The sequence below is a fragment of the Equus asinus genome, chromosome 13 (genome assembly GCF_041296235.1).
Source record: "Equus asinus isolate D_3611 breed Donkey chromosome 13, EquAss-T2T_v2, whole genome shotgun sequence".
Lineage (NCBI taxonomy): Eukaryota > Metazoa > Chordata > Mammalia > Perissodactyla > Equidae > Equus > Equus asinus.
Window position 1 is genome coordinate 7,877,217 of NC_091802.1, and position 26,825 is coordinate 7,904,041.

Consider the following 26,825-nt stretch of genomic DNA (forward strand, 5'->3'; position numbering starts at 1 on the left):
AGTTCATTTTTACACTGTTTATAATTGCAAAAAATTAGAAACAATCTACACTAGGATTATTAAAGAAACATAAAATATGGTATATTTAACCATTAGAATACTACATAGCAGTTAATATAAACTAATCAATTCTATATATTATAGATCTATATTTACATGGACAAACCTTGAAAATTATGCTGAATTTTAAAAAATGCTACAAGGGATACACACGGGATGATTCCACTTATGTAAACTTTGAAAACACACAAAGCAATACTATGTATTACTTAGGATAAAATACATATTTGGAAGGCCTAAATAACAAGTTGAAGAAAACATTAACTTCAAGGTAATGTTAAGATCTGGAGAGTAAAAGGGAGAACAGAATGGGGGCTGTAACTATATCTATAACTTAAAGACGACTAAAGGGCAAATATGTCAAAATACTAACCAGCGGTGTGGGTACAGTGCTATTCCCCTCTAATTCTCTGTATGTTTGAAATATTTCATAGTCTAAAAGAAGCAAGAACTACCTTAAGAAACTAGAAAAATAAGAGCAAATTAAATCAAAATAAGTAGAAGAAAGGAAATATAAGTGAGCAGAATGAAAAATTTTAAAAACAGAAAATAGAGGGACCACCTTGGTGGCCTAGTGGTTAAGTTCAGCATGCTCTGCTTCAGCAGCCCAGGTTTGGTTCCCAGGAACAGAACTACACATGCATAGTGGCCATGCTGTGTTGGTGCCTCACATACAAAATAGAGGAAGAATGGCAACAGATGTTATTAGCTCAGGGCGAATCTTCCTCAGCAAAAAAAAAAAAGAAAGAAAAGAGAAATAGAAAATAGGAAAACAATACAGAAAACCAATGTAACTGAAAGTTGGTTCCCTGAAAGATCAATACAACGGATAAACTTCTAGCCAGGCTAATCAGGAAAAAATGGAGAAGGTGAAAATTACCCATATCAGGAACAAGAAGGGTAGGGGGGTAACATTACTATAGATTCCACAGATATTAAGATGATAATAAAGGAATATTATGAATAACTCTATGCCAATTTGATAATTTAAATGAAACTGACAAATTTCTTCAAAGAAATGAACTACCAAAGATCATTCATAAAGAAACAGATAACCTGAATAGGGCTGTTATCTATGAAAGAAATGGAATTTGTAGTTACAAATCTTCTCACAAAGAAAACTCCAAGTTCAAAGGAGTTCACTGGTGAATTCTACCAAATATTTACAAAAGAAATAGTATCAATTCTATATAAATTCTACCAGAAAAGTGAAAATGAGGGAATATTTTCCAACTCATTCTATAAAGCTAGCATTACACTGACACAAAAGCCAAATAAAAACATTCTAAGAAAACCATAGACCAATATCTCTCATGAACAGATATAAAACTTCTAAATAACATTTTAGCAAATTTAATCCAACATATAAAAAATAATACATCATAATCAAGTGGATTTATCCTAGAAATAAAAGGTTTGTTTAACATTTGAAAAGCAATCCATGTAACTTTCCATGGTAAGAAAAGAAATTTTTAAACCCCATATGATCATCTCAAAGATGTAAAAAAGGAATCTGACAAAACTCTAACATCCATTCCTGATAAAAACTCTCAGCAAATTAGGAGTAGAAGGAAACACGTTCGACCTGATAAAGAACATCCATGAGAAAAACCAACAGCTAACATCACATTTAACAGTGAAAGCCTGATTGCTTCTCCCTTAGATCAGAAACAAGACAAGGATGTCCACTAGCCCTATGTCAATTCAACAGTGTACTAAAGGATCTAGCCAGTGCAAGCAATAAAATAAATAAATAAATAAATAAAGGGAACCCAAATTGAAAAGGAAGAAATAAACTTTTTTTTTTTTTTGAGGAAGATTAGCCCTGAGCTAACTATTGCCAGTCCTCCTCTAAATTTTGCTGAGGAAGACTGGCCCTGAGCTAACATCTGTGCCCATCTTCCTCTACTTCATATGTGGGACGCCTACCACAGCATGGCTTTTGCCAAGCAGTGCCATGTCCACACCTGGGATCCGAACTGGCGAACCCTGGGCCACCGAGAAGCAGAACGTGGAAACTTAACTGCTGCACCACCAGGCCCACCCCGAAATAAACTCTCTTTATTCAGATGACGTGATACTCTACATAGAAACTCTGATGGAAACTACAAAAAGCTACCAGAACTCATAAGTGAGTTCAGCAAGGCTGCAGTACACATGGTAAATAAACAAAAAACAAATTTTATTTGTATATATTAGTCACAAAACAAGAGGAAACAAAGTTTTTTAAACATCACTTACTAAAGCACCAAAAAATATTAAATACTTAAGGATAAATATAATCAAAAATGTAAAAGACTTGTACAGTTAAAACTACCAAACATTGCTGAGAAAAATTAAAGACGTAAATAAATGAAGTGAGATACCATGTTAATGGGTCATTAGAGTTAATATTGTTAAAATATCGAACTCCCCCAATTGATCTATAGATTAGGTGTAATCCCAACCAAAAATCCTGGAGACTTTTTTTTTTGTAGAAACTGACAAGCAGATTCCAGAATCCACATGGAAATGAAAACGATCTGAAAAAGCCAAAACGAGTTTTAAAAAACTGAAGTTTAAAGACCAGCACTACCTGATCTGAAGACTTTCCATAGCTAGAACAAATAAGGGGCCAGCCCCGTGGCCAAGTGGTTAAGTTCGTGTGCTCTGCTGCAGCAGCCCAGGGTTTCGATAGTTCGGATCCTGGCCACAGACATGGTACCGCTCATCAGGCCACGCTGAGGCGGCATCCCACATGTCACAACCAGAAGGACCCACAACTAAAAATATACAACTATGTACTAGGGGGCCTTGGGGAGAAAAATAAAATCTTTAAAAAAAAAAAAAAAGCTAGAGTAAATAAGACAGTGTGGAATTAGGGCAAAGACAGACAAAATGGATGGATGGAACAGGTTAGATGGCCCAGAAACAGACCCACACACATATCGACAAATGATTTCTGACAAAGAGCAAAGGAATCCATATACAAAAAAGTAAACATCAATCCATACCTCTCACCACATAAAAACCCCAAATGGATGACAGATATAAATGTGATACCTAAAACTACAATACTACTAGAAGAAAACATAAGAGAAAAACCTAAATGATCTTGAGTTAAGCAAAGATTGCTTAGATACAACACCAAAAGCACAACAAATAAAAGAAAAAACTCATACATTGGCCTACATCAACATTTATGCTTTCTAAAAGAACAGTGTTAAGAGTACAATAAATAAGCCCCAGATTGAGGGCAAATATTTAAAATCATACATTTGATAATAAACCTGTGTCCAGAATGCATAAAAAAATACCTCACAAAACTCATTAATAAGAAATAAACAAAAAACCAATTTTCTAAGAAATGGACAAAAGATTTGAAGAGAAGCTTTGTCAAAGAAGACATACGGTTGGCAAATAAGCACATGAAAAGTTGTTCAACACCTTAGAGAAGTGAAAAATAAAATACAATGAGATTCTAATATACATCTATTAGAATGGCTAAAAATTAAAAAGACTGACTGTTCCAAGTGTCAGAAAAGATGTGGAAGAAATAGAACTCTCATATACTACTGGTGGAAACTGAAAATGGTGCAACTACTTTAGAAAACAGTTTGCCCATTTTTTTTAAAAGTTAAACATACACCTACCATATGATCCAGCCATTCCACTCCCGCATATTTACCCAAGGGAAATCAAAGCAGATGTCGACTCAAAGACTTCTACACAAATGCTCACAGCAGCCCTGTTTGTAACAGACAAAAACTGGAACAACCCATATGTCCAGCGGCAGGTGGATGAGTAAACAAACTTTGGTGCATCCACACAATGGAATACTACTAAAACTACGCAGCAATAAAAAGGAGCCAACTATTGATACACACCACAACATTAACTGCAAAATAATTACGCTGAGTAAAAGACCAAAAAAAAAGCATAATACTGTATGATTACACCTACATAAAATTCTACAAAATGCAAATTCATCTAACAGTGGCAGAAAGCAGATCTGGGGTTGCCTGAGGATGGTGACAGCAGAGAGGAAGTGTGCATTACCTATGGGGCACAAGGAAACCTGTGAGTGATGGATACGTTCATTGTCTTGATTATGGTGATAATTCTACAGGTGTATACATTTGCTTAAACATATCGAATTGTATACTTTAAAATCAGTGGTTTATCGTATGTCAATTTTACCTCCATAAAGTTGTATTTAAAGCTTGCAAGGGAAAGGACAACAGGAGTAGAAGTCGGGACAGAAAGGGAGGAGGAGACTAAATTCAGCTAATATCACTGCCTTTGCTATAATCCAACGAATTTCTATAATCACAAGTTACTCAGAATAGTATCTCCAACACTAGAAACTCTCCAATCTCAAAAAATATTTGAAATAAGGGTTTGTTTTCTATTAAATTCTGAAAATTTATATATTAAAAGATTTTTTAGATGATTCTAGGTTTCAGTATTGATAAGGTAAATGGTAGGTACAGGCTCTTCTGGAAGCTACAGGCTAAAAGTTACTTTTATTTTTCAATACTGTCAAGCTCTTTGTTCCCTGTTCACAAAGTCTGAAAATGACTTTAGAAACCTTGCAATTAGGTGTCTTAATAACTCATTTAAATCAAATCCTAGTTTTACTTTGGGCTTTTTATTGGAGTTTAGTTCCATCCTCGAAAGAATTATATACATGGTTCGATACAATGGCAACAAATAAGTGACCAACTTCAGTATTAAATTTTATGTAACCACTGCTCTCAATGAATTTATGGGAATTCCAGAGGTTTAATACTAGTCAATGGCAAGATTAGTCTCTACACAGTAGTTGCAAGAAGAAGAAAAATAACATCTCACAAGCTCCTTGACTGATGCTTGATTGAACTAGACCAAGAGGCGATGTCTTGTGGTCATATAAATTATGTGAAATGAAATACTCTGGAGGGTTTCTCACAGTGATACGAATTAAAAGCATCTGTCTCTCTCCTAGGGATGGTGGGGTAAGACTGCATCCTGATTGCATACATTCACCTCCATTCTTTCCTTCCATAAACCTAGAATTCTGTGTCTATTATCAGAACTGAATGTCATGTCACCAAAAAGATTATCATGTCACCAAAAAGATCCTTTTTTTTTTTTTTTAAGATTTTATGTTTTCCTTTTTTCTCTCCAAAGCCCCCCAATACATAGTTGTGTATTTTCAGTTGTGGGTCCTTCTAGTTGTGGTATGTGGGATGCTGCCTCAGCATGGCTTGATGAGCCGTGCCATGTCCGCGCCCAGGATCCGAACCAGCGAAACCCTAGGCCACCGAAGCAGAGCGTGCGAACTTAAACACTCAGCCATGAGGCCAGGCCTGATCTTTTTCCTTGAAGTGATGAATCTCGAAAGAAAAATGTTTCTCTAAACCCTTATTAAATCTGGTTAAAATTTTTAATCTTTGTAACTTCAGGAAACACACTTTGACTATGCACTCTTTAAAGGTGAGCTTTCTCTTCTAAAACTTCATTGTTTGCTATTCAGAAAGTACCTATTACTTCTTCCATTCTAAGATTTGAGGGGAAGTTCATGTTCACTCTATCTAGGCACTGGGACTTTACACAACTTAAGTGTATAATTCCTAAGCCTTTGTTTATTACATTCAAAAACTATAATGTTTAAAAAGTAGATTTTTTTTTAAATGAAGCTAAAAGTTCCTCCCTGGACCACTTGCAGTGTAACAGAAAGAAGAGTGAAATTTTCATCTTTGAAGTTCTGTGTCTGCCACTTATTGGCTGTGTGATCTTTGTCAAATTAGTACTCCAATCTCACTTTCCTCTCTGGAAAAAGGGGGATAATACCATCGAACCCCTGAGACTGCTGTGACAACAATACATGTGAAAACTAGAGAACATTCATATAGATGTCAATGCTTCTAGTTGTGTATCTCAACTCCCTTCAACCTTCCTAAGATATAAAACTGAATTTTACCCAGCTATTCATAAGAAATCATAAGGATACTGTTCAAATACTATTCTAAGCTTTCTATTTTGTTTCCAATAAATTTTCAATCATGGATATCACTTATTCTGCCTTTTTTTCCATAAGATCAGACTTTCACACTATCTAGCCTGTGGCTATATATTTAATGTTGTTTAAACAAATGATTAAATAAACATGAGAAATAAACTGGTGTACCCTAGCACTATGGAGGTGAATTCGGGTTAAGACGGAGCCACTACGAGTCTAGAGTGACAGTAAACACTGCACTGCAAAAGCTGACTGTGCAAGCTAGTTAGGAGAGAAAATCTAGTCCAATCCCTAAATAACTACTGTTCGGCATAAGATTTGAAGAGTAAAGTGGCCAGAGGATTTAGTGATTATGAAGAATAAACTCAGAGTCTGGAGGAAAAGGGGAGGAGGAGATGGCAAGATTCTTGTGCAACATGAAGAAAGTTCCAAATTCATGACCTTACGAACAGAATACCATTATGTGAAACTTAAGTCCAGGATACAGCTCCGTACCTGAACGCACGGCTGAACGCTGCTGTGATGTGAGACTGCTATGGGAAATGGCGAAGGAAGTCAACAAGTTCAATGTATCCGGTCATAAAAATAAATAATTATGTCATAAAGAGGACAAGGACAGGAGCAGAAAGAAACTATACGAGTGTAGCATTAATGGTGATTAATTAGTGATTCCATAAAGAAACGGGCTCTCCATGAAGCAGAATGCTTCTCGTTATTAGAGTTACCTGTTAAGAGCACAGAAAAATAAATAATAAAAATTTCGGGATTGGGTGGAGAATTAATTGACTAACCTCTAAGGTGTTCTCCAAATGTAAGATTTCATATATCTCTACTCAGTGTTACATTCAGTCTTGTCTTACAACATACTATTTTTTAAGTGAATAGCTACAATAAAAACCCCAAGGCTACACTTTTTGTGATCCAATCCCAAAAAGACGAGAGGGATGGAGAGGTTTTTTTCTTACTAGTTTGCAACAACCCCACCAGCACCAGCTCATCCTAACATTTTCAAAATGAGAATAGTATTTTCTTAAGAGTATTTAAAATGCTTAAGAGTTCAGTTCAAGTCCTACTCACGTAACTAAACATCACAAGTGTTTGATGACTGTCCAAGACACATAAAGTATCTGATTCATTTACAGCTCCAGCTTTACTCTCTGGCCCTAACTCACTTCCTCGCTTTAGGTACTGGGATGACTGGAAATGAGTAAGTGAGCTGACAGCTGGAGGCAGAAGTGATAACCCACAGGAGGACACAGAATAACGAAAGACCAAAAGAAGAAACATGATCATGAGACCAAGAAATCAGCGTTCTAGTTTCTACATAAAAGTCTGGATAACAGAATTAGCAAAAGAATTTCTATTACAGTTGCTAATTTCCATGTCCGATGGGTTTTATCAAGAACTGTGGGTGGGGACGAATAAATGCTTACGTTAAATGCAGACACATTTGATGACAGAAACGAATAAAAGTTTCTAAAAAGGGGCTGGGGAGACAGGGAGCTCAAGGCCAAAAAAGAGAGATCTAAACCTACAGCAAAGGGTTAATAGTTATAAGTCAGCTGTGCTATCAGGTTCTGAAAGAAAACAAAATATTTATAAATGAAGGAAGGAAATAAAGGATTCACAAATGATAGCCATAAAAAAAAAAAAAGACCAGGAGATTCACCCCTTAACCAAAGTAACAATAAGTGGCATAAATTAACGTGTAGATTATCATGGTTATATATTAAAATACTGAGAAATTAAGTTATGACTAATGTATGGCATTTAATTGAAGATTAGAATCTAATCCTGCCATCTCCTTATTTATTCCAATTAGATAGTCATTTGTCAGCTAAAGCCCGAATAACTTATTCCTACCTCTCTGAAGAGTGCACCATAAAATTGAACAATGTATGGGCAATCACTACTCCGCATTACTACATCCAAATCCATGAGAAGTTGTTTTTGTTCTTTTTCATCCACTGTTGACCGAATTCTCTGGAAAAGAATGACAAAAGATGTCATAAAAACATAAAACAACTTCGGGAAACAGAAAAACCACTATACCACAACGAGACTGAAAATTTCCAAGCAAACTTCACAAATAGTAACCAGACATAAAAATTATCATCTTCCTAAAACTTTACAAGAACAAATTTTATCACAGAAAAACAAAACAGCACTTAGGAATTTTTTTTTTTTTAACAAAATAGCACTTAGGAATTCTGTGAAGGACAGAGGGCTTTTTAACCACAAGCATTCACTGACGATGTTGGAAGTTATGCAACAAAGTTCTTGGGCAGTGAAAATTAACCCCCAGATGCAAATATAAAGAAAATCATAATGAGTTACACTTTAAACAGTTTTCATGTGAAAAACCATAGATAGCTTCACATATACTTCTCATCAGCATTTCAGAATTGTATGGAGCCTAGGCATTCAATGCAAGAACAGCCCTCTTTACTCCCTGGCTCCCTACACCACAGCATCCTCATCCGTTAGAGATGGCAAATCGTCCAGAACAGGTAAAAGTGAGAACTACTGTAGGGGCAGCACACAGGCAACAATCTAGGTCTCCCAAATCCTAGGCTGGAATTCTCCCCATTCGCCACACTTCCTACATGTTAAAAATAGAAAGTTCCACCTGACTCTCCAACTCATGAGTCAGAATGCAGCACAGCATAAACATGCCGAAGAAAATCTACAAATGAGGAAATAGGTCTCTTTGTCTTCCTAGGCTGATGAGGCCCTCCTCTGCACATGGCAGACCCGGGCTACATCCCTAACCCACCTGTACAGCAACTGTTGTGCACAATTCTAAGACGGCCATGAAAGATCAGTACTCCAGCCTCCCACCACCCGCCCAGGAACAGTACAGGACACGGACAGTTCAGAGGGTCAGTTCCCACTGTACTAGAGAGAGAGGAAAGAATCAAGTTCAGAAACTGTGAAACATTAATAATGAAGTTATAGTTTAACATCAAGGCATGCAAACAACTTCTGTCCTCATAAAAAAGTTCACAATGTCACACCACGTCATTGTGTACAATACACAGCACATACTTACAAGGCAAGTTAGTACCAACAAATACACAACGTGGCATTTTGTCTTCCAAAGACTTCAAAGTATCTGTCCTCAATGTTCTTGAAAGGGTTGAAGGCAGTCATTAAATTCTTGAGCCCATTTTACAGAAGAGAAGCCAGAGGCACAGAGAGATACAAAAGTGTATTCTATGTGACATGACAATAAGCAGCTGTATAAGGAATAGAAGCAGGTCCTCTCATTTTCATTTTTCCACACTAAATGAGGAATTTCATATATTCCAACTACAAACAAATTTAATTTTGCTACTTAAAAATTATAACCTGTGGGGCTGGCCTGGTGGCACAGCGGTTATGTTTCCACATTCCACTTCTTGGCAGCCCGGGGTTCACCGGTTCGGATCCCGGGTGTGGACACGGCACCACTTGGCAAAAGCCATGCTGTGGTAGGCGTCCCACATATAAACTAGAGGCAGATGGGCATGGCTATTAGCTCAGGGCCAGGCTTCCTCAGCAAAAAAGAGGAGGACTGGCAGCGTTAGCTCAGGGCTAATCTTCCCCCCCCTAAAAAAAATTTATCACCTGCTAGCTACAGTACTTCATACCAAATAAAATTTACTGTCATCCATCTTGTATACACTGATTTAATCAAAACTTTTACAGTGAATGTCACTCCCCAGATGAACAAGCAAGAAAAAAGGAGAAGAACAAAAAATAAAAACAAAATAAGACTAGTACTTTTAAAATTAAGAAAATTTCCCTTCTGTCTCATTTCTATATTTTCATAGGTTGGGGACTAACAATCTTGCTTTCAAATCAATTATCAGAAGAATGTTCACTCAAAAAGGATATTTTTAAAAAGCCAAAATAGCCCAGAGATATAGCTTGTATTTGTTCAAAACACCTTGATAATTTTTATAAACATTTTAATTACATTTATTCCTGTTTTAAAAATATAACTTTAAAAACATAGCTGTAAAAATAATAATTTGGGAAGGTAATTAGTTTTAAAAAGACTTAGTCCTATATATCTTAATTTAAAAGACAAGAAGCTGGTAATTAGAGACAAACAGGGAATAAAAAGTAAATGACCCTCTTGTTGGGAAAGATTTCTACCTACTAAAGAATTCTCATTAGGGGCTGGCCCCGTGGCCGAATGGTTAAGTTCGCGCGCTCCGCTTCATGCAGCCCAGTGTTTCGTTGGTTCGAATCCTGGGCACGAACATGGCACTGCTCATCAAACCACGCTGAGGTAGCGTCCCACATGCCACAACTAGAAGGACCCACAACAAAGAATATACAACTATGTACTGGGGGGCTTTGGGGAGAAAAAGGAAAAAAATAAAATCTTTAAAAAAAAACAAAAGAATTCTCATTATTAAAAGGTTTAAAAACATTTTTTTTTTCCTATTTTTTACTTGTATAGATATACTGGCAAGGGTAAATATACTAACATATACACTTACAAAACACTATTCTAAAAGGTGTCCTTTACTGGTAGTTTATTTTGTTTCCCTAAACTGGTTATATGGTTTTCTAAGTTTACATTTGTGCATATGCTTATATTTCAACTACTGGCTAGTATATTACAGGGAAGACCTCAAAACCTGCATACCTCAGAGATACTGCGAGTTCAGTTCCAGACCACTGCAATAAAGTGGTTATTGTGATAAAGCAAGTCACACAAATTTTTTGGTTTCCCAGTGAATATAAAAGTTATGTTTATACTATACTCTAGTCTATTAAGTATGCAATAGCATTATGTCTAAACACACAATATACATATCTTAATTAAAAAATACTTATTGCTAAAAAAATGCTAACCATCATCTGAGCTTTCAGCAAGTTGTAATCTTTTTGCTGGCTGAGGGTCTTGTTTTAAAAAACGCAACAAAGTGAAGTGCAATAAAACACAGTGTGCCTGTAGTTATCATCAGTAACTGACTCTTGGGGACCAATTTCTTAAAAAAACTACTGTAGCTACAGAAACGATACACGTTACTACATGAACGGGGGGCCTAACTGAAGTCCCAGCATCTGACCGAGAGCTAATACTCAATCCTGGACAGGATTATTATTAACCAGAACGTAGAAATAGTTCCTGGCACAGCTCTAACCTTTGAGATCATCATCATGGCAGGAAAATCTACTCATCTGTATAATATCCTTTAATGCCATTGCTAGTGCAAAATAGAGCATGGGGCTGCTAGATGGCCTAGTGATCTCGCATGAAATTGATTCTGGTGTCAACTGGCAACCCTTTTCAGGCTCTCTGGACATCCTGTCCAAGTGACCAGCACTGGGAAGAAGGGCAGCTGCCGCTATTGCATCTGAATTGTCTGGGATTGAACAAGTATAGCTAACTCTTAATTATACTAAAGTTACAGGGTTCTATTTCAACAGCTATTACATGTGAGCACTTAAACTAATTCAAAAGGCCTAAAAGACTCAAAAAGGGGATTAACTACAAGCACACACCTACAATAGCAGTAGTTTCTAATTAATGATTTTAATTCAATAAATGATTCAAATTGGAGAATACGTAATGATAATCAGTGATTCAAATGAGTGAATACTTAGTAACAAAACGTCACTACCAGGAAAGTCTTTCTAATGGAACACCAAAACAATGTGTATGGAAAAGATTTCTACCATTTGAAATAAGACCAGGATTTTCTAATATTAAAGAAGCATAATCACCTAAAATGAAATGCAGCAACGAGAACAAACTTCCCTTCCTTTTGTAAAATGGTCCTTAATCAAGGGCAGTGGAAAATGGAAATGCAAAGGTGAAGCCTTTTGTCTTTAGCTGAGGATAGTATTTAAGGTGAGGACTTGAGCCACTTTGGTGAGTTACTCAGTCTTCCCGGGCTTCTCTCACATATACAAGTGATTAAACTTTTTGTTGTTTTTCTCCTGTTAATCTGTCTCCTGTCAATTTAATTCTCAGACCAGCCAGAAGGACCTAGAAGGGTAGAGGAAAATGCCTTCCTCCCTTACAGTACTTACACAAACCCAAGCTATATGGCACTAATCTTAGGGGACTAGTGCCATATAGGTGGTCTGTCATTGACAGAAACATCATTATGCAGTGCATGACTGTTCTCGAAATTCTCTTGTAACTGGATGTTCAGAAATCAAATGTATTGATAAACACCTTGAATTACAGTAAATTTTCAATTATTTATATTATAAATTTAAAAGATAAGACTAATGTTTATTTGGGCTCAGCAAACCATTATTTTTTTCTCTTATCAAGAGTGGGGATAAAAAGCCCACACAAGACCATAAAATATTTAACAAAATCATCTCAAGGACCTTAAGTTAAAAAATATTTTATTTTCACCCAAATACCAGAACTCATTAAAATCACTCTTGTTTCTTCATTATGGGCTATTGAGCTCTTTTACTTGCCACTATTTTATTAACCTAGCTTAAGTTATTACATGCTCTCGTGACAAGTTAAACCATATCTTCTGAAAATCAATCCACATTGCTTTCCAATAACAAGTATTTTCAAACTATTACAAGTTTTACTTTCTTTGGAACATAATGTAGAGAAAACATTTAAAATCAAAACAAAAAGTATTATCCTACATATAAAAGCAGTTTTCCACAATGAGGAAATTTATACACTTGAAGCTAAAAAAATGTTTCAAAAATTTTTGTCCAAATCTATATTCAAGGTTGTTTTATACTCCTAATAAAGCTTTAAAAGCAGGCAAATGCCAATAAAAAACAGCATGTAGCTAAAGTCAGCAACATCAAAATGACTCCAACTGAAAGTCACTTAGAGACACAGGGGAAAAAAAATAAATTTCCAGTTCTCTGGTTTTGGGACTATTAGCGTTATACATGGTTCCTATCCAATTTAAAAAAAAAAAAATTCCAAAGAGCTTCACTTTTTGAAAACAGCCAATCCAACTCATGCTATTGGCTGGAGCAGCCACAAGTTCAGTTACTAGGAATTCCGTATGGATTAAGCTACAGTGAAAGTAAGGCAAAAAGCTACATTCCATAAGGCAAGCTAAAAAATTTAAGTTAGAAATTGTCTTCTTGCCCTCTCCTACCTCATGCACAAAACACAGCAATGTCCGCTTTGAGAACAGTCCCAATCATATAGAAATACCAAGAAGTTGCTAAAGGTCTGCTTTCCTTTTTTCTGTGCAATGTGGCATCTAGAAGGCATTGGTAAATTTAAATGCTGACAGCTTATACCAGGCCTCATTTGAAATGCCTCAATTTTTAACAATTTGAATTAAAAGTATAAATACTCCTTTACCGATATTGAACAACTGTTCAAATATGGTGTAGTTCTAGATGTCCTCTAACTTCACCCTGAGATCTTCACACTGACATGATTCTCCCGCCTTATCTCCAAACCCTGCCAAGTGGACCTCCCACACAAATTACAATTTGTTAGTACTCATCAGGGATGAATGGCTAGGGAAAAAACGAACATTAGTAACTATGAAGAACTTCCAAGGAGATTAAGACACATTGTTATAATGGAAAGGGATTGAGGGAACTATTAAAAGCAAATTCACTGAAGGACTAGAGCTGGGAAGGGCAGAGAGAAAAAAGCAGAGGATGGAGAGATATAGGCAGTATACACTCTCAAGGACACTGATTTCACCCCTCTTACTGAGGTATTATGACTGCATTAGTGTCATTTTTTCCTCTACCTTTCCTAAATTTATTTTCAGGGATCAGGAGCAACAGGGAGAAGGGGTAGAAGGAAAGGGTATGATGATGACCCAATCACTATTATGGGGAAAGGCTAGGATAGCTCTACTGTGGCAGAGGAAAGGCTGACCACACAGCAGCTAAGGGACGAGCTATAGAGGAAGAAAAATCAGAAAGGCCCACAGGTAAGTCCTCAGAAGCAGGTCACCAAGGAGCATTCTGCCTAGGTGCTAAATAAATACTTACTGATTCTGGTAGTGGTCCCTGCCATTCACTCTGATTGAGTTAACCCTTCCGTCTCCACGTCAGAGTTCTCAAAGATACCTCAGTTGCTAGAGAGGTCAGGCATACACCAAAGCACCAGGGCCTGCCTGGAAATGAGCCCAGTCTGTCCGCTGATGTGAGAATCCCTGACTCTCAGCAAAAACCCAGAGTTTTTCTTCCCACCAACTGAAGCTGTAAGAAAAGGTTAGGCTGATGACAAGCTCTATCTCTTGGACAATGTGTATGTAAGGAGGTGGACTTCTGGGTTACCTGATCCCACTCCTGATTAGAGAAGGGAAAAACAGGTCATCATATGCTCACTCAAAGGAGTCAAAGAGAGACTGATGACAAGTCATATGTGCTCTTGATTAAAAACAGTAGTTCCACAGTGTATATGACAGAACTTAGCTCCTAGGATCTGGAGCATTCCAGGCAAAAAAGATATGAGTCATCTGCAAACATATTAGCAATCAACAACTGAGGAGTCCAGGAACTAACTTGAGAAAGGCAGACTTGAAAATAGCCATATAGTCAAATAAACACACAAAATGTCTATCAATTCTAACCAATACTCTGTTTTTGCTTTTGTTTTGAAATGGAGAAAATATATGGGAGAATGAGATGCGAGGAACAGAAGAAATGGGAAAACTAATATGGAAGGGCATGACCACTAGTCCTGGCAGATAAGGTCTCTAAAATCTCACATGACAAATTCTTGTGAGGTCTTTGTAGGGCTCAGCTGAGGGTCCAAAAGGCAGTATAACAAGATAATAAGAGTAAGGCCGGTGACCCATATCCCTGCTGCACATGTTCATCTTTAGCTGCTTTGAATAAGCTTGGAATAAGGTACAAGTATTCAAAAACGAAAGGGGGGCGAGTTACCCAATCAGAAATCAAGGCAGAGACACAACGAAACTCAGCAAGGTGATGGATACAGTAACTATAGAGAAAATCAGTGTATGACTTTAAAAATTATTCTAGGCATCGATTAAAACAATTTGACATAAGATAAAATGATGCAAGCTATTAGTATTTTGGCCATTAGCAGGGCAAAGGCAAGTAAATTTTCAATTTACCTCCAACCAAAATCACAGTACCAGAATACTTACTCTTTAGCAAAGCCGTGTTGGATCTGCTATCACCTGCAGGTATCTAAAACTCGTATCTCAGTGATTGGGGCTCATTCCTCTACATAAGCACCCATCATCATCTAAGGTTACCAAAAGTATCTGCAGTCCGTCTCTCAAGTAATTGACAAATGTCTTGCCAAAATGGTATGATAGCTAGAACAACCACTCACAGGACAAGAATGAAATCAAAAGCCCTCTGTGTCGACCTTTTGTACCAAGTGGACACTGATAAATATCAGCCATGCGGAAATCCTAGAATCGTACAAGAGCGACCATACCACAGGGGATCCTAGGTAGAACTCCCCTACACAGAAAATAAAGAGTGACATAGTGAAGGCTCAAGAATATTTCATTTAAAATCAAAGGATGAAAAGAACAAGAATTATCCTAATTGATATAGATGTAATAATGATGTTTTGAAAATGTGTCCAGTTCCTGGGCTCTACAAACACCAATACTGCTATACCATAAATGCACCCTTGTTCATCAAGCATTCCTTGCTAAAAACCCACCCTAAGGTTAGTGTCTGTGGATAAAATATGAAGAGGAGACCGCTGCCAGTCAGCGGCTGACTTTAGATCAACCTAAATCAGTGACATAGGGGATAGGAGAGCAAGGATCACACGCAGATCCCCAAGTGTCCCCTTGGATTCTTCCAAACGTTCCGATCCTTACAAACAAATACGCTACTTTCCCAGAAGAAATGTCCAGAATTCAGCTCTAATACAAAGTTGGAAAAGCCCAGAACCACTGCAGCACATCAGTGTGCTCTCACCTTCCTCTGAGCTGCAGGAAATCTCAGCCATTCTTATTTTCCCAATTTCAAAACAAAGATTCTATATCCCACAGATGCAGCAAGATTCTTATCTCTGCTGCACAGGGTCATCCTTGATTGCCAAAGAGTCTTCTAAATAGATCACATACAAAAATGCCCATGATCGCTCACCATGCCATCACTAAGAAGGTCAAGGCAGATGGCAGCATTAGCCAAAACAAACAGTAAAAAAACCAAAGTATTTGGAATGCTGATCACAGATGCAAAACTGGTCAAAGAGTAAGATATAATAAGTGTCTGTTAAATCAATTGTTTAAAATTATGAAAACATATGATTTTACTAAGGCAGGAAGAAGAGATACTAATTCTTAACTGCAAAATCATCCAAGTCTTTAGAATCAATTTAATGAACTCTCAATCACATCTTAGTCAAATTAATTAATACAAGTACCTCCCACTCTACTCACAGAGGATACTGAGGCCCAATTAATTCCCTTTACATATCTTCTGCTATGCATTATCAGAGAACCTGGGAGACTAGTTTCAAAAATATATGCTATACCACATCATGAGAAGAGCTGCACTGAGGACAAAGTTAATGGGACAAGCTTGATATTCTTGATAAGAGTGGCATCATCTTCTTCTACTTTACAAATTACATTATCTACATATAAAGGGTACAATGTTAATCTTCGCACTGAAATTTTTAAGGGCTAAAGATCATAATTGACAGATCATTACTTTAGTACCCATGACAATAAAGTGAGATAAGAGTAGAAATCTGATGTATTGCCAATTTCAGAGGCACGGCCATAAGACAACCAACAATGACAGAAAATATGCAGGTGGTGTATCAAATATTGGTTCAGATGACCCTCATTTAGAGTGAGGTGACATAAGACAGGTTTTTCTCCAAATAACTACATGAACTGGGATACAGTCCTACATCACAATTCAGTCAGGTCAACTGAGTGACAGCACAGGGTTTCAGAAACTAGGCATCCAGACGTTGAGAAACACAAATGGTTGATGAAAGTTCACCTAGAACAACCATTTCCAAATAGTCCCACTTGGACCCCAAAGCTTTCCTCAGAGCTCATGCCCCAAGGGATTCCAACATGGGTAGACAGGGTTCCTTCCCATCTCCTATCCCTTATATGAACCAGAATAGTACTAATTTTGTCTACGTTATTTATTGAGGACTACATATAATTCTGTTAACAGAAAAAATCCAAGTCTGAAAACAACTACGAGTAACAGCAAAAGAAAAACATGTGTACTAGCAGCTTCAACCCCAACTACGCAAGGGACCTGAGTTCAAAACCAAGGCTGACTGGAGGGCAGCCCTGCCAAATCCTTGGGATCGGCTCACTCCTGGAAGCGCTCCACTTATACTTTTCATCTGCAACACTACAACACTTAAGCAACATTAGGAAGCATAAAATGATATGGCTGAATCAATCGTAGATTTCTTAATTAAGCCACATGATCTAGGCAATCAAATAAGAGCATAAAACACTGGAATCCAGTCCCAATTCAAAACAAGATATCCATGACTTCTGCATCCCACAAGCGATCTGCATAATCAAATATTAGCACTGTGGCCTTTGGAAACAGCACAATTGCCTAACAAAGCACTCTATACCATCAAAGGAGCTTTTGCAATTTAAGGCCACTCACGTCAATTATCATGCTAGTGCTTTCAGAACAATGTGCAACACCAGTGTTTAAAGACTAAAATGAACCTTCTCCAATTATGTTCTCAGTCCCCACCAAAATTATTCAGTAATGGAACTTATGACAGAAATGGTAAGGTCCCTGCATGACCAGGAAAACCAGTCCAGTCATATTTTGCCAACCCCTGACTTTCCACACTTGTGGTACCATCTGCACCAAGGAGGCCTACCTACAAGCAGATGAAAGTCTCATCCTGTTCAGGGAAGGGTTGAGCTGTGGGCTGCTGATACCGTCAGATGGAGAGCTCTGGTCCTTCCCACCAGGCATCAGGGTCAACCTAGGTCTCAATCCCAGGTCAAGGCCACTGAAGTCAAGATCCAAATACCAAGGAGGCAACAATGCAGGTTACCAGCCCAGGATCAGAAAGACTTAAGTCAATGCAACAGGAGAGTTGGAAGAGTAGAGAAAACACTCTGAGGGTTGAAGGAATAGGACAAGTTAGGCAGATCACTAAGAAAGGGAAAACGCCCTAACATCACTAACTCAGCCTGGCCTAAGCACCTAACCTCAAACAGCCAATCTGTTTTTCTGATTACCCAGATAACTTCTCAAGTAGAAGACAGAAAGCTCATCAGAGTGATCAATAGAGACAACCGTAACATGACACCTTTCTATCCCCACCTACCTGCCCAATATTAGTTCCATTCTCCAACAAGATAACAGCTTTACTCCAGCATTAACCCTCCAAATAACAATTCCACTGCCTTCCTAAATCTTTAGCAACAGCAATTTTGTTTCCTTATATTCCCTCGCATTTCCATTCTTTTCTACTCTCCCGTTTTTTCTCTCATAGCCTACAAACAGGAACAGGGCACGCATACCTTCAAGAAATGAATACGGACATGAGTCTGTTAGAAAACGACAGGGAAGCTGGCAGTCTAGGTATGCAGGATTTATGCTGCGGGCAGGGTCAGGTGGAGAACACACTGCCAGGTCTGGAAGGCTCACAAACAATCATTCCTCCCTCTGTTAGTAATCTGTGCTTGCTTTGGCGCTCAACCCCAGCCCATGGGCCTGAACTGTGGCAATACAGCCACTCTTTCTAACTCTTTACTCCTGTGTCCCTGGATTTGCCTTGACACCTTGATTCTAATCATCTGTGAATCGAACTCTGCTGGGTGTTTCTCCCATATCTGAATTTCTCTAACCCTAGCTCGGAAACCTAGTCCTGACTGCTTCTTCAAACATTTGGTCTGAATCCTGGGCTTTCCCCCAGTATAATTAACCCTGCCAGGGAGCTAACAAGACACTGACTTGACTTTACTCTTAGAGGACAGTGATTGTGGGTGTCTAATTTTTTCACTCACTGGTTATCCCACCATCATGCAAAATAGGACATTAAATAAGTGTTATTTGCAGAGGACGCCGATCAAAGCCTGAAGTACCCAGCCAGAGCCAACAGTTGTCCTTCTGAGCTTCAGAAGACCCTGTGGCAACAATGGCTTTGCCCTTGGCAGCCCTACGACTCATCCATTCAGGCAGTTAGACAAACTAATAGTATTACTCTCACTCACAGAAGAGCAAGACCTGTTTCCCCAGGCACGTGCAATTAAAACTAAAGAGTTAAAATTTTCCACATCTTTCGTCCTAACACAGAACTTACTGGCAGCTTGGGGAACTGTCTTCAGCCAAAGGTGAAGAAACTGTTCTAAGTATAACTCTTACATATGCTGTATGTTATCTTGCTGAATCTGATTTATTATATTACCACTGATTTTTCGATTAAGTCTTGGAGATAATTATTTCTGGTAACTAAGAAGTCATCTTTTCAAATATTTCTTATATGTGGCAAAATAATTTGGGGAAGGGCTCCCTCAAAGCTAAAAGTGAGGAATAATTTTAAAAAATGAGGCTAATTCCACAGTTCATTTTTGTACAATATTGCAAATAAATCTTAAGGATAATTTCTAGGATAAGCTCAATATCTAATAAAATAATTCTTTTATATCCCAAAGTACATATTAAAATACTAGTATAGGGCTACTTCAAACGTGCTCCTCATTTCACCACCAGCAAAGAAAAACTCACAGGAGTGTGAGCCACTGTCTCATAGTTCCTGTAAGTTTCCACAGTCCTTACCAGAGCTAAACACAGTTGCTCAAGTAATTGAGTCGTCCACATGTAAAACGTCAACTTAATTCCTTAATCATACATTACCTCTGTGTATGCACTTGTCAATCTAGCCTGTGTCTAAGCAATGAGGGAACGAACTCCCTCAGGTATGATGAAAGGCTACTTTTCAAAGAGACCAACAATAAACACATTTTAAGATTTTTTTTTCTTTTTCTTTTTTTTTTTTTTTGGTGAGGAAGATTGGCCCTGAGGTAACATCTGTTGTCAATCTTCCTCTTATTGCTTATGGAAGATTGTCACTGAGCTAACATTTGTGCCAATCCTCCTCTATTTTGTATGTGGGATGCCACCACAGCATGGCTTGCTGAGCAGTGTACACATGTACATCTGAGCCTGGGATCTGAACCCAGGAATCCCGGGCGTTGCTCGGCCCATGAACTTAACCGCTGGGTCAGCCCAATACATTTTAAAACTTGCAGTAGATGGCATATATTAATCATCGAATTGGCATCAAATTTTAATGTACCTTAATGCAAAAACACTCTTCCACTATTGTATAGTCATGGAATCCAATGGTACATCCCACCAACATGTTGATTGATATGTCATATTACTACTCTCCCCATGCTAAACTATCATGCTTGATCAACAATTCCAAGTGACAGGGCCTGCCCAGTGGCGCAGCAGTTAAGTGCACACGTTCCACTTCAGCAGCCCAGGGTTCGCCAGTTTGGATCCCAGGTGCAGACATGGCACTGCTTGGCAAGCCATGCTGTAGTGGCATCCCACATATAAAGTAGAGGAAGATACGCACAGATGTTAGCTCAGGGCCAGTCTTCCTCAGCAAAAAGAGGAGGATTGGCAGCAGTTAGCTCTTCCTCCAAAAAAAAAGAATTCCAGGTGATAAACAAAGGCAAACAGTAGCATCTGGTGGGCATAGATGTGACAGATGCCAATAAGGAGGTCCTATGACCACCTTAGAAGTATTTCTTAGATTGGGATTTTTAATAGCACTCCGACAGGAGCACTCAAAATAAGGTCAGATTACAAATGGAGGACAACAATTTCCTATTTTCACTCTTAAATTTCTTCAAAACTTGAATCATCATTACACAGTTCCAAATATTATCAAATTAAGAAAAACTTTTTTTATGTCAAAATGAAGTACTTTCTTTATTTACCTTTAAGACCTATTAACCATAGCTAAAGTCTATCCAGATTACTAAAACAGATTATGATGTTGATCAACATAATAAGTAAGGCACACATAGCACAGAATAAAAAAGCACAACATAGTTATGTAAAAGTACTTTCTCTAGTATCTGGGAGAACAGTCTAGAACTTTAGTTATATAGGATAGCTTTCCCTTAAGACCTAGCCAAGAAAAGCAGACGTCCTGTACAGATAATACATACAGGCAATGCAACATGCATCCAAAAGAGTCTAAATAAAAGGACTTTCTTTCCACTTACACTGCAGCGGCACAAAATAAAACTAGAAAAATCATTTCATATTCCAAGAAACACAACATTTTACTTCAACAGATAATTCAGAGCAGAAGTCATAGGCTATATATCTTTAGAGGTCTGTGGGTTATAAGCAAAATTTTTTATATGTGTATCTTCCTAAGAAAAAAAAGTCTATGGTTCTCATCACAACGTAAAAGAAATATGACCAAAAACAACGTTAAGAATCCATAGAGAGAATCATAAAATCTTCCCCCACCTTTTCTCATTAGTTTTACATGACACAGCAAAGAGAAATGCTCAACAAAAATAGGCTAAAACAGAGTAACATTTTGCTCACGATAAACTTCAACACAAGTAGCATTTTATATTAATATGATACAAATCCACTCCAAAAAGTAAAGTAAGGAACTGAGGCTCCTCCTCTCATCAAGCCAATTTAATAAACTTTCAAAATAGGGAAGATGATTAGCTTAGACTGTCTGCAAACTCGTTCTCAATTCTTTCAAACTGGGACATATACTGTTCCCACGTGAATTTTAAGTTTGATGAATGTATAGCCATATCTTGTTTTTCCTTTTTCTTTTTAAATTGCTCCCTCCTTGCCCCAATTGTTGATTTTCCTGAAATACCTTACACAGAGCAAATATCCATTAAACATCTGAACAAACAAATGAATGGATTACAATTACACAGGCCAACTAAGAGCTGATGAAAATCATCGGTCCATTACAGGCACCAACATACGCCTGCCCAGTACAGTCTACAGGCCAATCTCCATTTCTGGCCATTCTTGATTTTTCTTTTTTAAATGAACATAATAAGTGGCATGACACTCACAATACGGACAGAATGTGACAGCATTATCACAAAGTATGCATTTCAATATAACTTTCAAACCAGGGAACAGGGCAGTACTGAGTGCAGATGAAATAAACAAACAGAAGCCGAGCCGGTCAGGACCGAGTAAGGTTGAGGTTAGTGGCAACAGCATGTGCGTGGTTTCCAGGAAACCTTCAGTAAGACTGCTGTTAGCCCTAGCCCCGCACCTTGCCCAACCCAGTGCGCTGCCTCTTCTTCCAGCTCCCCGCCTGGCTCAGTGCAGCACTGCCCTGCTCCCTCCCAGGGGGCAGCCGCCCAGCCTGAACTCACCTTGGCAGTGGAAGGGCCTGAAGTTTAAAACATGTTAACGTATCATGCCAAAAGTGCAGTGAACATGCACACTTCATACACTCATGTTTTCAGAGACAGAAAATGTGCCACCAATAAGACGACCTCTATACAAAACACACTCAAAGAATTCAAAGAAACAATTTTATAAACACCCAAATTTACAAAAAAAGTAAGAAGAGAACAACAGTAGTATTACTGCAGCAAGAAATTGCACCTAATGGATTAAAGTACCAAAAATAATTATGGGCATCACCTACTTTAACTGCCATTATTTGCCCACTTGGTTTGTGGACCATTTTGTTGACGGAACCATAAGCTCCTCGTCCAATTTCTCCAAGGTCTTTCAAGTCCTCTGCAGTGAAATCCCAGTGTTGTTCAGGGGAGATCTTCAGTTTTCCTGACGATTCAATGCTGTGTGTTCTCAGTCTCTCTCTGTTAAAATATTGGGAAGCAATTTTTCCACATTTTAAATAGGTATTGACTTTTTCCTTTTGGCTAGCACTGATTAATGCATGGGAAAATTTGTTTTCTCATTTATTGAAGAAACTAATTCTAAAATTTCCATTTTTGAAATTCCATTTCTAAATATAAAATCTTTTTCAAACTTTGCAAAACTGCATTATCAAATGCAGAATCCCAGGAGCTATAAACCTCATTTCCAAAAAGTTCTCAGCCTACCTTAACGACATTAATTATTCTAGGTTCTCAATCCTTGGTATAGCTGTTTACAAACTTTGCTGCACATAAGAATCTACTGGAGGGGGCGGACCCGGTGGCGCAGCGGTTAAGTTTGCATGTTCCGCTTCTCGGCGGCCCGGGGTTCACCGGGTTTGGATCCCAGGTGCAGACATGGCACCGCTTGGCAAGCCATGCTGTGGTAGGCATCCCATGTATAAAGCAGAGGAAGATGGGCATGGATGTTGGCTCAGGGCCAGTCTTCCTCAGCAAAAAGAGGAGGACTGGCAGTAGTTAGCTCAGGGCTAATCTTCCTCAAAAAAAACCCAGAATCTACTGGAGAGATTTTAAAACTCCCAATGCCCAGGTATCATCCCATCACACTTAAATTAGAATATCTGGGGACAGGAGTCAGAAAACAGTATTTCTAAAGATCCCCGGGTGATGCTATGAAAGTTAGAGAACTACTGCCTCAGTACACTGCCCTATTCATGTCAGTGCCATGCTAAGGTGGGGGAATAGCTAAATGAACAGCCAGCTGTCTCTAAGAGGAAAACTGTCACGTGCTATTCAAAATTGAACCTTTCAGCCCTTGTCCAATAGATGGAGCCATGGAGTGAAAAACAGATGATTCATGGACTAAAGAGCTCACTCGTTACAGCTTTCCATTATATATAAAAAATCACCTCCAAAGTTCCAACCTGGAAATCAGAGTATTAACTTCTAACCCTGCTTGTAAAAAGGTAAAAACAATGAAATGTGTAAAATCAATCTCATTTATCTCATTCTCTCTCTCTCTCTCTCACACACACACCATTATGTAGGAATGAAATGTATCAAACCAAAGAGAGCAACACACATAAAGAAAAAGATTCCACTGAATATCATCTACATTTTTTCAATTTCATATTAAATGATCAGAATCTCTTTTAAAGTCTAGTCTGGTGATATAAGCAAGAAAAGTTTTTGTGCTTGGTTATTTATTTTTCTTCTTCCAAAATTTAGGAATGATTTCTCAGATTAATAAAACTGTTCTTTGTATCTACTTTTAAGGTTCTCAAAATATTTATAATTTTAAAATAGCTCCCCCAGAATAACCATATTTACTAGTATTAATAATAACCAAATTCAAGGTTATAATTCAAAAATTAATACGCTTTGTCTAAATAACAACTTAGTGAGCCAGCATTCCAAATGCCAGGTTCTCAAATCATAATATTAATGTCACAATATCAGCTTTAATTCATACAAGTTCTTTTCAGTTTACAAAATGCTTTTACCAATATTATTTATACTATAGCATCTAGAGTCACAAGAAACTCAGAAATCAGTGGCATAAGTGACCATTCAGGTATGGAGGTGAAGTGTGAACTGACTCTTCAAGATGGAAATCAGACCTAGGCAAGCAGATCAAGCCCAGTGACTAATTTTCTCAGTGGTTTTTTTTTCATGAAGTAGACAGATTAAGCCAGGAAATATTCTAACATGAAGAAGTCCCATGTATAATGATCACTTTTCTATGACCATTGGCAAAGTAAACACCATCTCTATGGCTCAATTTAATCACTAGCGAAATATACGGCACCAGCCTACCATTGAGGGTTGCTGGAAAAAACAGTTAATTAAAATTATGTGTAAATTAGGAGCAACATTTTGAAAGTATTCACTAATTTAAAGGCTGTGGCAGACAGGCTCTAAGGCAGACCCCATGCTCTGCACCTTCCTGGTATTCACATCTTTGTGTAAGCTCCTCTCTGAGCATTGATGGGACCTGAGCCCTGGAGAACACGGCAAAGGATCTCTCTCTCACGATCACACTGTGCTATAATGACATCTGTTGCCAGCTTTCCTGAGAAATGAAATGAAGGATATTTCATTACTACAAAAAACTACAGAATAACAACAGTTAAAATACTACCTATTACTTTAAAGATGATGTTCATTCTAGAATTATAGAGTATCTTGCTAATAGTTCAGCCTGCTATGTGGTCCCAGGATAAGGTCCTTTTTTTCTTTCTGGAAGTGAACAGACTGACAGACAGCTAAGAGATTATCTTCTCAGGCTAATGAAAATGTTCAAACATTGAATAAGGTGATAGATGCACAACTCTGAACATACTAAAAGAAAGTGAATTGTAGTTTAAATGAGTGAATTGTATGGTATGTGAATTTATATCTCAATAAAGCTGCTAAAAGAAAAAGATGAAGAGGAGAATGTGATTACAACCCAGAGCTCCATTTTCTCGTTTAGACAGGAAAAGAATTATGAAAACCACAGAAAAACATGCTACAGTTAAGCCATCACCAAGAGTCTTCATTCACACTGGGCTGGCAATCTTTCCAGTGAAACTGAATCAATTTCACAGCTATTGTTTTCAGAGTTAGTCCAACCGTGACAGCTTCCGAAGGAGAACTATACAGACACAGCACTGCAGTGAGCAGACCTGGAAGCCTCACCTGCACCTTTATCATTAAACTCTAGCAGTCAATCACTGAGGCAAGTGTACCGAGTGGCCAAAACCTTAGTTGCAGTTTTTTATCTTGAGGCAAATATGTCGAACAAGGCTTAAGTGTTACTTCTACTAGACAGTATCAGAAATTCTCAGCTATTTCATTACTTAATTTCTTACCTGAAAATTAGTTCAACTTGACTCCACAAACCAGTAAGTCATCCCAATGCCTTTGCCCTATCAGTAAATAGTTCAGCCTATGAACTTATGTTTACTCTTACATTTCTACTAAAGTGTACGATAAGTGCTCTACATGGGTAATTCTTAATCAAGACATCCCACTACTCTTTGTGGGGTCCATTTAAGAAACAAGCAAAGGACTGAGGTTCCAAATCTCAAACAGGAAAACAATCCCAGCCCCATATCTAACCTTCTGCATAGAAAAGTCCAGCAGAAAAAGTCCATAGAAAAAATCAGTTAACATTCTCCTCTGGATTTAGAGGCCTTTAATACGAAACCAAGTTTTAGTAGTCTTTACTGCAATGGGACTTGTAATTAGGCAAATCTGAATTAAACAATGTATCTCTTGAATACATTATTTCAAACATTATGCATTTTTGGATAGATATTAACAACACCAGGGAAGCTATTTAGATATAGACTGATGTTACCATTAAAATACTTTCTCCTAAAAATGGGCAGGGGACATGAACAGACATTTCTCCAAACAAGATATAAGGATGGCCAATAGGCACATGAAAAGATGCTCATCATCACTAATCATCAGGGAAATGCAAATCAAAACTACACTAAGATATCACCTTACACCTGTCAGAATGGCAAAAATATCCAAAACAAAAAGTGACAAATATTGGAGAGGTTGTGGAGAAAAAGGAACCCTCGTACACTGTTGGTGGGAATGCAAACTGGTGCAGCCACTATGGAAAACAGTATGGAGATTTCTCAAAAAGTTAAAAATAGAAATACCTTATGACCCAGCCATCCCACTACTGGGTATCTATCCTAAGAACCTGAAATCAGCAATTCCAAAAGTCCCATGCACCCCTATGTTCATCACAGCATTATTTACAATAGCCAAGACATGGAACCAACCTAAGTGCCCAGCAACTGATGATTGGATAAAGAAGATATATATACAATGGAATACTACTCAGAGATAAAAAAGGACAAAACTGTCCCATTCACAACAACATGGATGGACCTTGAGGGTATTATGTTAACTGAAATAAGCCAGACAGAGAAAGACGAACTCTGTATGACTCCACTCATAGGTGGAAGTTAACATACAGACAAAGAGAACTGATC

At 37.9% G+C, this 26,825-nt stretch overlaps 1 protein-coding gene across 3 annotated transcripts in view; it reads right to left on the reverse strand.

Moving 5' to 3' along the window:
* MAP2K4 (mitogen-activated protein kinase kinase 4) overlaps positions 1–26,825 on the reverse strand; it is a 139,668-nt gene that overhangs the window by 56,111 nt on the left and 56,732 nt on the right. For 2 of the 3 annotated variants that reach the window (XM_044744691.2, XM_044744693.2), the window contains 2 exons: positions 22,632–22,806; positions 7,907–8,026 (listed from right to left, as the gene is read on the reverse strand). In XM_044744691.2, the coding sequence (XP_044600626.1) occupies positions 7,907–8,026; positions 22,632–22,806 (295 nt within the window). The remainder of the gene's footprint in view (positions 1–7,906; positions 8,027–22,631; positions 22,807–26,825) is intronic. The other variant, XM_070482320.1, reaches the window with a different exon arrangement.